The sequence below is a fragment of the Perissodus microlepis genome, chromosome 10, assembly GCF_051167445.1.
Source record: "Perissodus microlepis isolate ML-2025 ecotype Zambia chromosome 10, ASM5116744v1, whole genome shotgun sequence".
NCBI lineage: Eukaryota > Metazoa > Chordata > Actinopteri > Cichliformes > Cichlidae > Perissodus > Perissodus microlepis.
This window is the reverse complement of record NC_140470.1, coordinates 33,395,818-33,411,440: the sequence shown is the minus strand read 5'-3', so window position 1 is coordinate 33,411,440 and position 15,623 is coordinate 33,395,818. Positions and strand designations below refer to the sequence as shown.

The window sequence follows — 15,623 nt, the reverse complement described above, 5'->3', positions numbered from 1 at the left end:
ATCCACCCACCCACCCATCATCGGTCCATCCATCCATTCATGATCAGTCCATCCATCAGTCCATCAGTCCACCCACCCATCCATCCATCCACCCACCCATCCATCAGTCCATCCATCCATCATCCCTCCATCCATCATCGGTCCATCCATCCATCCATCCATTAGTCCATCCATCCATCCATCCATCATCGGTCCATGCATCCATCCATCCATCCATCCACCCACCCACCCATCCATCCATCAGTCCATCCATCAGTACATCCCTCCATCCATCCATCAGTCCATCCCTCCATCCATCCATCCATCCACCCACCCACCCATCCATCAGTCCATCCATCCATCCATCCATCCACCCACCCATCATCGGTCCATCCATCCATTCATCGATCAGTCCATCCATCCATCCATCCACCCACCCACCCATCATCGGTCCATCCATCCATTCATGATCAGTCCATCCCTCCATCCATCCCTCCACCCACCCATCCATCATTCCACCCATCGATCCACCCACCCATCCATCCATCCACCCACCCATCATTGGTCCATCCATCCATCCATCCACCCACCCATCCATCAGTCCATCCCTCCATCAGCCCATCCCTCCATCAGTCCATCCATCAGTCCATCCCTCCATCCGTCCATCAGTCCATCCATCATTCCATCCCTCCATCCATCCATCAGTCCATCCCTCCATCGATCTGTCCATCAGTACATCCCTCCATCAGTCCATCCCTCCATCCATCCATCAGTCCATCCCTCCATCGATCTGTCCATCAGTACATCCCTCCATCAGTCCATCCCTCCATCCATCCATCAGTCCATCCATCCATCCACCCACCCACCCACCCACCCATCCATCCATCCATCCATCCACCCACCCATCCATCAGTCCATCCCTCCATCCATCATCCCTCCATCCATCATCGGTCCATCCATCCATCCATCCATCAGTCCATCCATCCATCATCGGTCCATCCATCCATCCATCCACCCACCCACCCATCCATCAGTCCATCCCTCCATCCATCCATCAGTACATCCCTCCATCAGTCCATCCCTCCATCCATCCATCCATCAGTCCATCCCTCCATCAGTCCATCCCTCCATCCATCCATCCATCCATCAGTCCATCCCTCCATCCATCCATCCATCCACTCACCCACCCATCCATCAGTCCATCCCTCCATCCATCCATCAGTCCATCCCTCCATCGATCCATCCATCCACTCACCCACCCATCCATCAGTCCATCCATCCATCCATCCATCAGTCCATCCATCCATCCATCCATCCATCCATCATCGGTCCATCCATCCATCCACCCACCCACCCACCCATCCACCCATCCATCCATCAGTCCATCCCTCCATCCATCCATCAGTACATCCCTCCATCAGTCCATCCCTCCATCCATCCATCCATCAGTCCATCCCTCCATCAGTCCATCCCTCCATCCATCCATCCATCCATCAGTCCATCCCTCCATCCATCCATCCATCCACTCACCCACCCATCCATCAGTCCATCCCTCCATCCATCATCCCTCCCTCCATCCATCATCGGTCCATCCATCCATCCATCCCTCCATCCATCCACCCACCCATCCATCCATCAGTCCATCCCTCCATCCATCATCGGTCCATCCATCCACCCACCCATCCATCCATCAGTCCATCCCTCCATCCATCATCGGTCCATCCATCCATCCCTCCATCCACCCATCCATCAGTCCATCCATCCCTCCATCCATCATCGGTCCATCCATCCATCCCTCCATCCATCCACCCATCAGTCCATCCCTCCATCAATCATCGGTCCATCCATCCACCCCTCCATCCATCATCGGTCCATCCATCCACCCACCCATCCATCCATCAGTCCATCCCTCCATCCATCCACCCACCCCTTCATCCATCCATCCATCCACCCCTTCATCCATCAGTCCATCCATCAGTCCATCCCTCCATCCATCCACCCCTTCATCCATCCATCCACCCACCCATCCATCCACACCTTCATCCACCCACCCATCCGTCCATCCATCCACCAGCCCATCCATCCATCCACCCCTCCATCCATCCATCCACCCCTCCATCCATCCACCCCTCCATCCATCATCCATCCATCCATCCATCCACCCCTTCATCCATCCATCCATGCATCCACCCATCCATCCCTCCATCCATCCATCCCTCCAGCCATCATTTCATCCATGAATCCATGCATCTATCCATCAGTCAGATTAAGTCTGGGTTTAATCCGATGAGCAGAAGAGACCCTCCAACAGGATGAGTCATGCACAGAGAGCAGAGAGTCTTCAGTGTCACAGGTGTGACAGCAGGTTTAACACTGTGGAAGCTGTGCTGTATGATCACAGTTTTAAACAATTTCTCTTCTGAGCTGAGAAGTTCACACCAGTGAGACATTAAAGACTCATTACTGCTGCCAGTAGCTCAAACAGGCGTCTCACTGTAATCAGATTACATTATTTAGTTTGAGTAAATGTTATATTGTTGTGAAAAGGCCTTCGATGTGGCTTGTTTCTCAGCGTGGCCTCAGACTGACAGTTCCAGGGTTCTGTGGGTTAGCAGTTAAAGATCAGTCTGAGGAGTAAACACAAAGACTTCATGCTCATCAGCTTCTGCTGTTGCCTGCTCACTTCTCTTCTTGGGGCTCACGTCTGATTGGCTGAAGATCGGCTACATCAACCTCCAGGCTCCCGTACCTGCTGGAGCTCCCGGGCTGGTTTGTCACCGTGTCTATGGCTGTATCCCAATTCAGGGTCTGCAGCCTTAAAGTACGCAGCCTCAACGATCCTCAAGGGCCGCGTACTCAAAGACCGCCAAGGCCGGAAGTGCGAGGCTTGTGAAATGGGACGGTCTAGCCTCCGTTGCGCTGCCCAGGTTGCCTAGCAACCATGATACTAACAGCTGGAAACGTTTCATACAGCATTGTTTGACAGAAATGAAGGAGAAAATCTTTTGTTCATTTGTTTCCACATGAGCTTTGATCATTCTCTGTAAGATTAAGCTCAGCTATTGAACGGAGTATATTTTAAAGTAAAGGCTTTAAAACCAAGTTAGTACAAACGTCACTAATGTCACATGACTTTGCCGACATGTGGCCAACAGGAATGTTTTAATGTTCTTCGTTATTAAACATTTGCACATAAATAAGTGACATAATATTCAGTACTTAAAGTTTACTCTTCGGCCGCCCCTCATCCGCCGTTTTTTTTCGGCAAAATTATCCACACCCACCGCCGCGCTATGCATTCTGGGATATGTTGGGCCACGAAGTCTACACCGCCACGTCCTTAAAATTCAGGGAAATGAAGGACGCGTTTGAGGGCCGCATTTCGAGCAGCCTTTGAATTGGGACAGCCTTCGGCGCGCCGGTGTGACGTAATCGGCCTTGAAATGCGGCCTTTAAGGCTGCAGACCCTGAATTGGGAGACAGCCCTTGTGAAGTTCTGCTGTGGGTGTTGTCCTCTGCTGCCCCCTGCTGGTCTGATTTTTGCACACCTGCTGCTGATCTGTAGTCCTCTCAGAATAAACATCATCAGTTAGTATATCAAAGTAAAACATGTCTCTGTCCTGAGTGGAAATAAAAGCAGGTTTTAATCTGGCTCACTGAATCTATGCAGAGCAGCATTCTGTTTATGTGGCTTAGAATGAAAATGTATTATTACTAAATAAATTGTGCGTTGAATAAAAACACATTTCCCAGGGGCCCCCTGCAGTCAGAAACGTGTTTTTACATAAAAGAGCTCACCTGCTTGCTCAGGTGTGAGTGGGCTGGCTTAGTGTCAGCAGTGTGGGTGTGGGGAGCTGTGAGTGGGACAGCTGAGCCTGAGGTGTGATCTGTGTGGCAGCAGGTCACAGGTACACGTGTCAGCAACACACACACATTACTTCCTGTTACAGATGAAGTGAGCTAGCTAACACTGGGGCTGTGTCCCAATTAAGAGACCGCATGCTTGAAGTACGCGCACTACTAAAGTCTGTATCAGCAGCAGGATGGAGCTAAAAATAAATGTTTGTTTCAGTTCTATGAAGCTTTGAGTATTTTGGATCAGTAGCTGCTGTGTTTGTTGCATCATATTGCTGTAATTGTTTATATGCTTTATATATTCTGAGGTAAGTTGATCTATAGTGTTACATCATATTCTATAAGGATGTTATGTGTTTGTAGACTTTCTGCCCAGTTTGACCCATTTAGCAGAAGTCAGCCTGTTTAAGGCTCTGATATCTATTCTGTGTGACTTAAAGCAGTTATGCTAGCAGACACATTTATAAGGAACCTATAAATATTTCTAATCATCTTTCAAACTTTGTTTCATGAGTTTGTCATCAAAGCAGCTGTGACGCCGGATCATCAAAGCCCGGCTTTGTGTCCAAGCTGAACCCTCAGGTCAGAGGTCAGCTGGGCATCAGCCTTCTCTGTGAACTTCCTGCTCCAAGATCTGAGCGCGCTCACATCAAGGGGATCGACTGAGCTCCGCCTCCCCCAGTCACAGCCGTTATCAGAGGAACGTGTGTGATGGCTGCACTTACAGCCACACAGGGGTAATATCACCATATTAGTGCTGAGGCTTATACATAACATTGCATTCACATTTGTCTTTCTTTAAATATAGGAATTAATTTACAGGACAATGAAGAACTGGTTTTGGTTTAGAGTTAATTCACGTATCCACATAACACTGCATTCTAAAATAAGTGCGCACATTTTAGTTTACACTGTTATGTATGATTAATCTTTGTTTTCTGAGTTACCTTAGTTGCAGCTGCTCCAGTCCCTTGATTGAGGAGCCAAGAGGTGGAAAAGGGGCGGAGCAAGCCTTGATGGAAAACTGCAGATTGGCTCATTCCATAACTCGTGACCATGGGGGGGATCGGAGTTCATGATGTTAGTTTCAGTTGGGTTTTGTGTGTTTTACCCCTTTTTGTGGGCTGATTAGCCACTATTTATGGGCCCAACATTTTGAATCTTTTTGCAGGATTGAACTATTATGTTTTGGGGTTTAATAAAAAATCTCTTGTTTTTGGACTTTAACCTGTGGCTAAGTTTCCTTCGCTGCTCGGTCCATCACAATGTCACACAGATAAAATAAGGCTGTGATCATCACAGCGCTCTGTAACCTGTGCTTAGTTACCATGGTGACTTAGCAGGTACACTGTAGGCTCATTAACCTCACACCTCTGGTCAGGCCAGCTTCATCTATCATCGGTCAGGGTCAGAGGTCACAGGGAGTTATCGACTCCATTGGTCAATCCAGGATTTATTAATGTAGCTACAAGTGAGTCGGCAGGAGGGCTGCAGGCAGCATCGGACCAATCAGGAACACGGACAGGATGACATCAGATCAGGATGAAGCAGGCAGCACAGCCGAGAGCTCGTCACAGCCTGGTCCACCTCATCATGAGACCAGCTCCGCTTTCCACCGCAGCCCTGAGAGCGAGCACGCGTCCGCCCAGGATCATGTCCTATTATTACAGGTAATATCACACGGAACCACACATATACTTTAAAATCCTGCTGCAGCCAACAGGAACACGGCTGGAGTAAAGTTCCTCTAAACTGATCATCAAACACAAGCGCTCTGGCTGTCTGACCTCTGAGGCTTCAGGGAATTATGTCATTTTCCAGAGATCTGATTGGTTAGTTGGAGGTGATCTTTAATGCCATTTTTGGATTACATGTCACAGTAAACACAGTCCTAACAAACCTCAGCTGTCCTGTGGACTCTGTCTGAAGATGTTTGACCTTTGCTCTGACAGGGTGGTGACATACCTGGGGCCAGGTGGGACCCGGGTAACGTGGGCCCACCAGCGTTTAGAACTGAAGCCTTTCAGAGGACGGGTTAAATATCTTCAAGAACCTACAAATTAAAAAAAGTCCAGTTCCTATCAGGTAGTCTCACCATGACCCAGGTGACCGAGGACCTCCACAGGTGGGTGACTGAGCTCAGTCCTAAACTTAGAAACTAATGACACTTTTATACCCGATGTCGGTGGTTCTGGATCAGGAAACAGGGACTCTGGTGGAGAGTCAGTCATTGAGCATTAAAGAGGCTGACACAGATCGAGGACAGAAACCAGATTTATTCTCACATCAGACAGAAACAGGATCCACCTGATCAGGACCCGACACTCATCCTGAAACCAGGTTTCACTGGGCTGGACTCGAGCCCAGAAAGATGCCAGAGAAACAGAACCATGGCAGGGTGCTACAGTGGGGGGAGGAGCTTCAGCAGCAGAATCAGGGGCGACTTTGCTTACGGTCCAAAGTTCCCAATACAGTCCAGGAAGATTAAGTTCAAAATCCCAAGATATCAAGATTACCAGGCTTAGCCGCTGGGAGTGGCCAAAGTCCAGAGTTTTTTAAGTACATGATGGTGAGAATTAAAGCAGCAAATCCTGGTGAAAGCGCCAGAGTTTGTCAAGAGAGGAGTCCTGGACAGTTAGGACTCAGGGTCGGGGTCCTGGACTGGTTCTACGGGGTCCTGGACTGGTTCTGCTGAGTCTGGTTCTTCCTCCTTCTGGACTAGTTGTAAAGACTGCTGGAGTTCTCCAGGTTCCTTGACCGGTTCTCGGACAGGTTCTGCGGAGTCCTCGACCGGCCCTCTCACTTTCTGAAGTGGTTCTAGCAGTTCTGGACTCAGATTTCGGGTTTCAGCAATGAGTCGTTTGACACCAACCATCCATTGGCTAACCTCAGTCACATGGTCAACCATAAGAGCGCGATGGATGTCATCAGCCGCGTCCCAGCGACCCTTCTGTAACTCTGAGAGACAAACAGACGAGCGATCACACAGACGTGCGATCACACAGACGTGCGATCACACAGGTGTGCAGTGAGACACCTTACCCGCAGACAGGGTGTCCATGCGCCTCCTGACAGGCAGGCTCAGTCTACCCGACCTCCAGCTGTCCTCCATCAGGTGAAGGCGCTTTGCCACTTCATTACACACCTGAGCCTGCACACAGGTCAAAGGTCGCTCTGAGTTAAACACATTTTTGTGTTAACAGAAAAGGAAATGACTCGTTGGCCTCTCGGTGGCCCAACCTGGTACTGCAGGTGAGACTGTGACGCTCAGAGGTGATTTGAAATATCTGGTTATTCTCTGATGTAGATAATGGCTGTATCCCAACTCAGGGTCTGCAGCCTTGAAGGCCGCATTTTAAGGACGATTACGTCACAGCGACGCGACGAAGGCTGTCCCAATTCAAAGGCTGCTCGAAATGCGGCCTCAAACGCGTCCTTCATTTCCCTGAATTTCAAGGATGTGGCGGTGTAGACAGAACAATATTTGTCTCTTATATATAAAACATCTGTATATACACTGTCACAGGTACTTGTCTTTGAGTGAAGATTTAAGGTGATAGGACATATAAATAAATGCAACTTGAATCTTTGACCCAGAGTTCAAGCTCACTGCTGTAATAACTAATCATGACTAATATAATAACTATAATATTGGCCATATTATATTTACATTACCAAGATGAGATGACTTTAGTCTCACGAACAACATCAGCTAATTGTTATTTACTAGCTAATCTTAAACGACTGTTCAGTACAGGAATCATGTTTGACAGTCGTGTGGTCTCAGCCTCAGATACTCATTAAACCACACAGAGCTCATGTAGAAACAAACGAACAAAATATGTTCTCCGTCATTTCTGTCAAACAAAGCTGTGTGAAACGTTTCCAGTTAGTATCATGGTTGCTAGGCAACCTGGGCAGCGCGACGGAGGCTAGACCGTCCTATTTCACAAGCCTCGCACTTCCGGCCTTAGCGGTCTTTGAGTGCGCGGCCCTTGAGGACCGTTAAGGCTGCAGACCCTGAATTGGGACACAGCCAAAGTTTCAGCTCAGGGTCAAAGGTCACTTTGTGCTACAGTAACATTCACTGCGACGTGGTCACGCCCCCTGCTGATGTAATATATAGAGATTGACAGACCATGTGACTTTCGCGCATTGCATGCCGGGAACTCGTGGCAAAACAATCAAAGCAATGCATCAAATGCAAGCATTTGCAGCACCGCAAAACGTTCTTTCTCCGGTTCCAAAACCTTCTTGCTTTTTCTTTGCCCCCCAAAAAAGGTTATGTACAAAACGAAGGAGAACAATGCCGGTCCGTACAAAGACAGACTTGATGAAAAGTCAAAGAAAAGATACGAGGAAAAAAATCAAAGGAGTGAAAGGGTTAGACCCTCACGAGCACACAGAGGGACAAAATACGTTAGCGTGCTGCCCAACTTTCACCACGCTCATATTTATAATCATACGGTTCTTGGAGTGAGTGCATACACTCATGAAGTTTAGTAACTTCAGGTCTCTGCAACAAGCCCAGGTACAGTTTACCGACGGACGGGAACAGGACCTTGAAATGCACCGAACGAAAGACCATCGTACGAATCGTAAGTTTACCAGTCTCACAAATCGTCTTCATAAATACACATTCGTTAACCGTTTATTAATAGGACCTTTGAGCTCAACGGTAATTAATTAGTAGTGGAAATGATTTCTGGTACGTGTTACAGAAATGTAGCAGTGACAATAATACTGTATGCTGTAATCGTACTGGGCAGTTAGTGATACAAAAAACAGTTTTACCCTGTGAATAAAAGTATATGTTTGTGTCAATGCCCCATGGTAATAACAGAAGCGAAACGCAATATTGTGTGAGGACAATTCACTGTTTATGCACAATAAACAAAGGAGCATAGCGCCACCGTTTCTGTTCAGCGCCAGACTTGCTTGTTACCTATATCACCAATTATGTTATGACAAATGACGTATTAACTACCAGTGATTCCTGAGATTAGGGACAAAACAGGTTTTAATTTTCTAAAATATATTTTTTGAATTTTCAAAAACATATTTACATATAATTGTTACACAAAGTTGTGGCTGTCTCACCATGTTTTGGTCTCCCAGGTGTAACATTTTTTAATAATTTATGTTTTTGCTGGAGAAGTGCAACGTTTTTGTCAACACCATCAGACACAAAGAAATGCAAAGATATATATTTTAAATTAACTTGTTTCAGCTCTTTTGACTATTAGCAGCTTCTCTGTTCTATTGTTTATGCACAGATGTTTTCAAAGTAATTATACCAGGTTTAAAAGTAAGATTGTTTTGGTTTTTTATTATTAGAGTTACAGTCATACATATTTTCAGAAGCTTGTATTTAATCTCTATAAGAAACAATCATATTTAGCAGCATGCAAATTACACATTTATTGAGAAAATTAAGATTTTTTATTGGAAGATCATGAGGGAGGAAAATATATGGTTCTCCAAAAGAGAAAAATAAACAAAAACTCCATATTATGGAGTTGACAAGGTCTGACGGTGGTGACACACGAGTAGAAAACAAGATATTATTTCTTTCAAAATGACCATTAAACCTTAACAACTTATGTAATATCACAAGACACATCATAACAATTCTGTTTTTGCACACGTCAAGTTCTGCATCTTAATAGTTCACCAGCAAGTAGCCGCCTGCTCCTCGATTCCTAAAGTTCTCTGTGGTTGTGTGTTTAGACCCTGCTGGACTTTCTCTCCTTTTGTCTCTGTGCTTGTTTCCAAAACTTTCTCTTCTGCTTTTTTTCTCTTCCTTTCAGATCACTGATGTTCTTTATTTTCCCCTCTTTCACTCTATTTCTCCATCTTTCCCTTTATGAGAAACTCTTTCTTCAACTCAGGCTGGCTGTTAATGTTTTTCTCCTTTTTTGACACTCCCTGTTCCTTCTCTTTCGTTCCTCTGACAGCTTCCCCTTTGCTATTCTAGCCTGAAATGTACCATTTTGTAATTACTATAGTTTTTCTGAAGCACATGCATTTATACAGATTAAGGATGAATATTCACAACACAATTATGCATTAAGCAATAGAAATGCTGTTAAGTCTGATGTCATTAGCCGTTTCCAGGTCCAAACTCCGCTGCAGATCCCAAAGTCAAAGGAACTCTGCAGCATCACTGAGAGTTACAAACTGTCTGAATTCTTTCACCTTTAATAAAATGATCAGTGTGGCTCTACCAGGTGTAACATCCAGGCATCCATGGAAACAGAATATATGAAATTTAACAGAGTTAGAAGTTAGTTTGTTTCCACCTGAACATGAGACACCAGCTCTGCTGCCACTTCCAACATAAATGGAGACAGAAAACTAAACAGCAGTGATGTTTGTAGGGTTACTGAAGTTGGGCTAGCTGCTATATAATGATGTGCTACGTGACCGCTAGCTACACAGCTATGTTAGCATAAACACAGTGAAGCTGGAGGATGAACGCTAACTTTTTTCCACTTGATAAAAGTTAACGTGAGGGTTCCCGATGGTTAGGCTGACAGTGATCACTGGCTGTTTTTAGGGGCTTGTTCAGATGTAATAGAACAAGATAAAAAGCATTAAAACATTTTAACAGGCTTAATAGTTAAGAGTAGTTTAGGCCCGGAAGCAGGATTCGTACATCATCACTTAAAGAACAGCTCTCGGGCACAGCTAGCTCAGTAGATGCCACATGATCGGAAGGTTGGGCGTTCAAATCCAACGAACAGCGCGATCCTGGATTGGTAGCTGCCCACTGCATCACTGAGTGAATGGGTCAAATGCAGAGGACTAAGCTTTTCCCTACAGGATTAATATACATAAACAATGAGATTCAAGATCAGACAAATTTGATAATATTTGACACGTCTGTGAAGCAGAAATATCAGTAAAATACACAGGAAGTAATATAACTGAAATATTAGTAAAAAATAACTTAATATAATTGATGAATAGCACACATTTGTCAACACCATTAGAAAAAGGGTCAACACCGTCAGACCAAAATCCTGATGGTGTTGACATCTGATGGTGTTGACACAATACCCGACTTTCTCTCAAAACACGTTTATCTGACAGAAGCCATCTTGTTCTTCATCATTTGCTTACAGCTTCTACAATCTACCTAAACGAGGCTTTTTACAAGAAAAAATAATAAATCTTGGATTACATCGACTGTGGTGTTGACGCACTATGGTTGTGACACAGTTTTATCAGAAAGGTGTGCAATAAATGAAATAAAAACAAAAACATTATCACAGCAGTGACCTCATGGCACGTGTCTCAAACAGGAAGTGGTAAAGGGGTCCTCAGGGTGTAAGCTGCCCACAATAATTCCTGATTTTTTTGTACTTTTGAAAAAATCTGACGGTGTTGACAAAAACTGGACACGATTTTAATCACTTAAAAAATATGTAAAAATACATTTTCAATGTCATATTTTGATATTATATAAGGTATTGACTTAAACACTCAGTGACGAGAGCCATGATGTTTCATTTTACTTTACTTTTAATTTGTTTTCTGTATTTTAATATCATCACACCTGCTTCTGGACAGTGGATTTTTAAGGTACTGGTAATGTGCTGTACCATTTAAAATAAATATATATGTATAAAAAATGCAAACTCATACTTTTGTTGTATAAACATTGCCTTGGTTTGTCTTTTAGGCAGCTGGGTAACACTTGTATGCATATTTTTAACCACAAAATTGGGTTTTATCTGCCGGACGTTTTGTCCCTTCTCTCAAGAATCACTGCTACAACAGCAGACTGAGCTTTGTGGGAATGCTTGGAGCAGACTAACCTGTGAGCTGGAGCGTTCTGGGACGTTATATTTGCTCTTTGAATGGCTGCAGTCCAGGCCATCCGTGGCTCTTTGTTACCTCGGAAACACGGCTTAAACAATTTCTCTTCAACGACGTAATCCGATAACAACGATCTCTTTACCGCCGGCTTCCCGTGGCTGTCATGCGGCTATTGCAGTCAATAACACAACAGCTTCTTGCCGCTTTTTGTGTTTCTTTTTATCGCTGTGTGACTGTTTTCATGTGAAAGCCTGCGTGCGCTAGTACCGCTTGCCACGCGTTCCCAGAATCCTTTGCGGTTTTACCCCTGAATGACGTCATATTTTCAATCTCTATATAAACTCACTTTCACAGCGCGTCTGCAGGCAGCGAGCGCTCCGTTCAGCACCGACATCACGCCCTCAACTTCAGGCTCACTCTCTGATTGGCTGATCGCAGCCTCTCTCTTAGTCCTCATTTGCCCCAGATGAGGAGGAGGGGGCGTGGCCACGGCACCAGGTGGAGGTCCAGCTGGGAGAAACCAAACAACAAATGTCTCAGCTGTCAGGCGTAAACTCACCACATCTCATTAGAAACCTTTCTTACCCGGGTTGAGTAGAGGCGGAGCTACAGCACAGGGAGGTGGTGCGAGAGGGTTGGAGGAGGGAGGGGCTGCAGGTGGGGCTCCTGCACCTATAGGTGAAGGTCATTATTAAGTATCCGGTTGTAGTTCTTAGCAGCAGGTGGATCAGCTGACTGTTTGTTAGTGATGGGATTTCCAGCTCTTCAGGTTGTTTTATTGCTTTAATTAATTTATTATCAACAACAATATAAAATTATGGACAAAATGAAATACTGATTCACTCCACATAAAATGTAAAAAATAAATTATAAAATACAAAAACCAACTATTTACAATTCTACTATTAACTATTTAACAACACAAAACACTGCAAACCACAACACAACACAATATACATGAAAATATGCAAAACAAAGAGCAGATGCACGTTCTCTGTCACAGGCCTGGGAGGATTGTTTGGGAGTGTGTTCCTGTTTGGAATTGCATTCACAGGATTCAGCGCGTGAATAAACTTTCTGAATCCTTTAACATCTGCAACTGAAAATAGTTGGAAATCAAGTGCGGTCATGTTTGCCAGGTCTTTATCAGCTGAGTCGTGTCTCGCTGGGTCAGACTTCTGCAAACGCTCTCATAGAGCTCTGGGTCGGTTCAGGGTTGTGGTGGTGCACTGCACGATGCAGCAGCTGCAGCAGCTGCAGCAGCTGCAGTAACTGCAGCAGCTGCTGCAGCTGCAGTAGACACACTGGCACCTTCATTAATATCACACTCAGCTGACTGTGTTTTATCTCCCCTTGCACTGATGGGTGGACAGTTGTCAGGAGCCTGTGCAGGTTGTTTGTGCAGCTCTGTACGACAGTGTCTTCTTGCAGACTCACACTCTGCCTTTGTGTTGTCAGTAAAACTGAAATGGGTCCAGATGTTGCTTCTTTTCTTGGTGTCACTCATGTTCATTGCTCGACCTTTCTAATGTCACCATGTCGTCTCTTGTTGTTGCCCCCGGCTCTCTCTCTCTCCCTCCCGCTCTGCTCCTGTGCTACTGTGAGTGTAACTACCGCCCCTCCCCCCTCTGCTCGCCACAAGCACAAGGCTCACGTGCGGCGTGAAGCGAAAAAAAGTGCGAGGAAAAAAAAAAAGAAACACGGCTCCCAATAAGAGCCGTTTCGTTATCGACCAACACATCACTACTGTTCGTACCTGAGGTCAGCGCTGGAGGCGGTCTCTTGTTGAGGAGGTTCCTCTGTGGTCCGTGGGCCACCTGAAGGCCATAGGAGAACTGAGGGGGGTCGTTCCAGCCCCGCTCCTGGTTACCTGCTCAAAGAGTTGGGAGTTTTAAACCAGCTCTAAACGTTCCACAGTAAGAGCTGCACGCAGTCGCGTCTGTTCCACTGCTCCCCCGTACAAATGTTTCCTGAAACACCCGAAGGGCCGAGCTCACACCGTTTTCTACTTAATGGAATTAAAAATGGAGTCTGAACAACAGCGAAGAGCGTTTCTATTTTTGAGAACACTACCGACGGCAGGGACCTGACAGTCTGCAGAATTCAGATAAAGAAGTGGTCCTTCCACCTGGGACGTTTCAGGTAAAGGTGAGATGGTGTGAGGCACGTTCAGGGACTCACATCACGCAGGAGGTGGTTTGTGGAGATTCGTTACTGTGACTCAGTGACTGATTATTGATCCCCTCACTGGTCACATGATCCATCCTCTAATTTAAAGCACACTGGGATCAATATCTCAGTTTGCCCTGTGACAGATGGCTGAAGCTGTTCATGTGATCAATGACCCTCATCAGTCAGACAGAAACACACCATCTGATGCCACGTAATCAATAACTGATCAATGAGGGAAAGCAGCTCTGTAATTTAAAAACAGCAACACTAACGTTGTCCACATGTGTGTACACATAAGGAGGTCAGTCAGGTCGTTTATCGAGCCGTCACTGATCACGTGATTTCCGCTATAACCTGATCAGGACTTTCAGTTTGTGGAAACATCAAATGAAACTCCTGTTTGCACCTGAATGATGATCATCTGGTGGATGACTCGTGAACCGAACCTAAATACACTCAGGATTAAGAAACACTAACGTTTACAGGTATCAGGTGTGTGTTAGCTGGCTAAAGCTTCCGCGAAATTTAAAACTAACAGGTTTTTGAATGAGGTTCGTCTCGTCTTTCTTTCCACGCGCGGTGTCTCTGATGTTAGATAAACACAGACTCCCTTCGGAGTCAGCTGACCACGTGATTGCAGTCTGGTACTACCTGGCTCTCAGGTGATTCTGTTCCAGCTGAGCAGGCTGACTCATTTACGTGTCCAGCGAGTCCAACCAAACTCCGGTTCATCATTCTGAACACGAAGACTCCACTCATAGAGAAATCAGCTACAAACGGCATGTTTAAATCAGACATAAATTCAAATGTAACCTTACACGTACTCATACAAGTCGCAACAGCCCGGTACCGTTAAATAAAACACTAATTAAACCTCCATTTCTATTTTATGGATTGTTTGCTGGCCGAATGTTGAATAACAACCCAATAACTGGTACCTGACACAGATTATGTTTACACACTATTTATTTACTGCCTGTAGTCCTAAAAACTTTAAATTCACAGATTTGTGAATGAAGTTCGTCACTGTGTTCTGTTAATAGGCGATGACTCCAGAGAGGAGAGCAGATCGTTACCGGGCACGACGCCGTTCATTAACATTAATGTCCTTCTTCATGGAGGCAGAGCCGCTCTGTGCCGGGAGGAGGAAACTCACCGGGTTTAACGTACATGTCCTCCATGTTGGAGTCCAGAGAGCAGCGGCGGGAAGCTGGGCTAAGCTAACCGGGAGGCTAATCCACCGAGCTAAACAGGGACCGAAGCTTCGGGGCAACTTTGGTCCAAATTAAACTTAAAGTAAACCGACACAGAGTCCTGCTGTGGACGGGACACGCCGGGCCCGGGTCAGACTACACGGGGAACGGTTTCCGGTCCAGCTTCAAAATAAAAGTTTCTTGAAACGTTTATTTATTTTATATTTTTCTAATATCACTCTGAATAAATATTAAAACATTTACACAGACCAATATTAGAAAGGATATGCATTTTTATATGTATTTTTTCTTGTTCAAGGAGAGATAGATGTGCAAAAGCAGAGAAAACTCTTCTGTCACCACTGAATTATTGGAATAAAATAAATTGCTGCATATAAAATAATAACCTATGATAAAATAATAAAAATATAACATTTAACAATAATATTATACAATAACTGAGTTACTTAAGTGAGTAAATATACATGTTTTCTGATTATGACAAGCAAACAAAGAAACAAGATGACTTTTTAGAGTTAATAATTTATAAATGTTAGTAAAAGCCCAGAAACTAGAAAATAAAATAAACGATTATAGTGT

At 45.1% G+C, this 15,623-nt stretch overlaps 1 protein-coding gene across 1 annotated transcript; it reads right to left on the bottom strand.

The window, feature by feature from the left end:
• Positions 1-6,090: 6,090 nt before the first annotated feature.
• Positions 6,091-15,199, bottom strand: sra1 (steroid receptor RNA activator 1). Its single transcript, XM_084941218.1, has 6 exons — positions 14,987-15,199; positions 13,415-13,528; positions 12,244-12,330; positions 12,005-12,168; positions 6,877-6,985; positions 6,091-6,792 (listed from the first exon to the last, which is right to left on the bottom strand). The coding sequence occupies exons 1-6, from the start codon at positions 15,009-15,011 to the stop codon at positions 6,470-6,472; spliced, it is 822 nt and encodes a 273-aa protein (XP_084797344.1). The 5' UTR covers positions 15,012-15,199; the 3' UTR covers positions 6,091-6,469.
• Positions 15,200-15,623: the final 424 nt, after the last annotated feature.

What these genes read in the sequence shown, in the direction of transcription:
- sra1 (XM_084941218.1), bottom strand. Translation starts at nt 15,011, where the DNA reads ATGGAGGACATGTACGTTAAACCCG. An exon ending in TCCGCCTCTACTCAACCCGG is followed by an intron (nt 12,169 to 12,243) that starts GTAAGAAAGGTT and finishes GGTTTCTCCCAG; the next exon opens with CTGGACCTCCACCTGGTGCC. An exon ending in CATGGACACCCTGTCTGCGG is followed by an intron (nt 6,793 to 6,876) that starts GTAAGGTGTCTC and finishes TTTGTCTCTCAG; the next exon opens with AGTTACAGAAGGGTCGCTGG.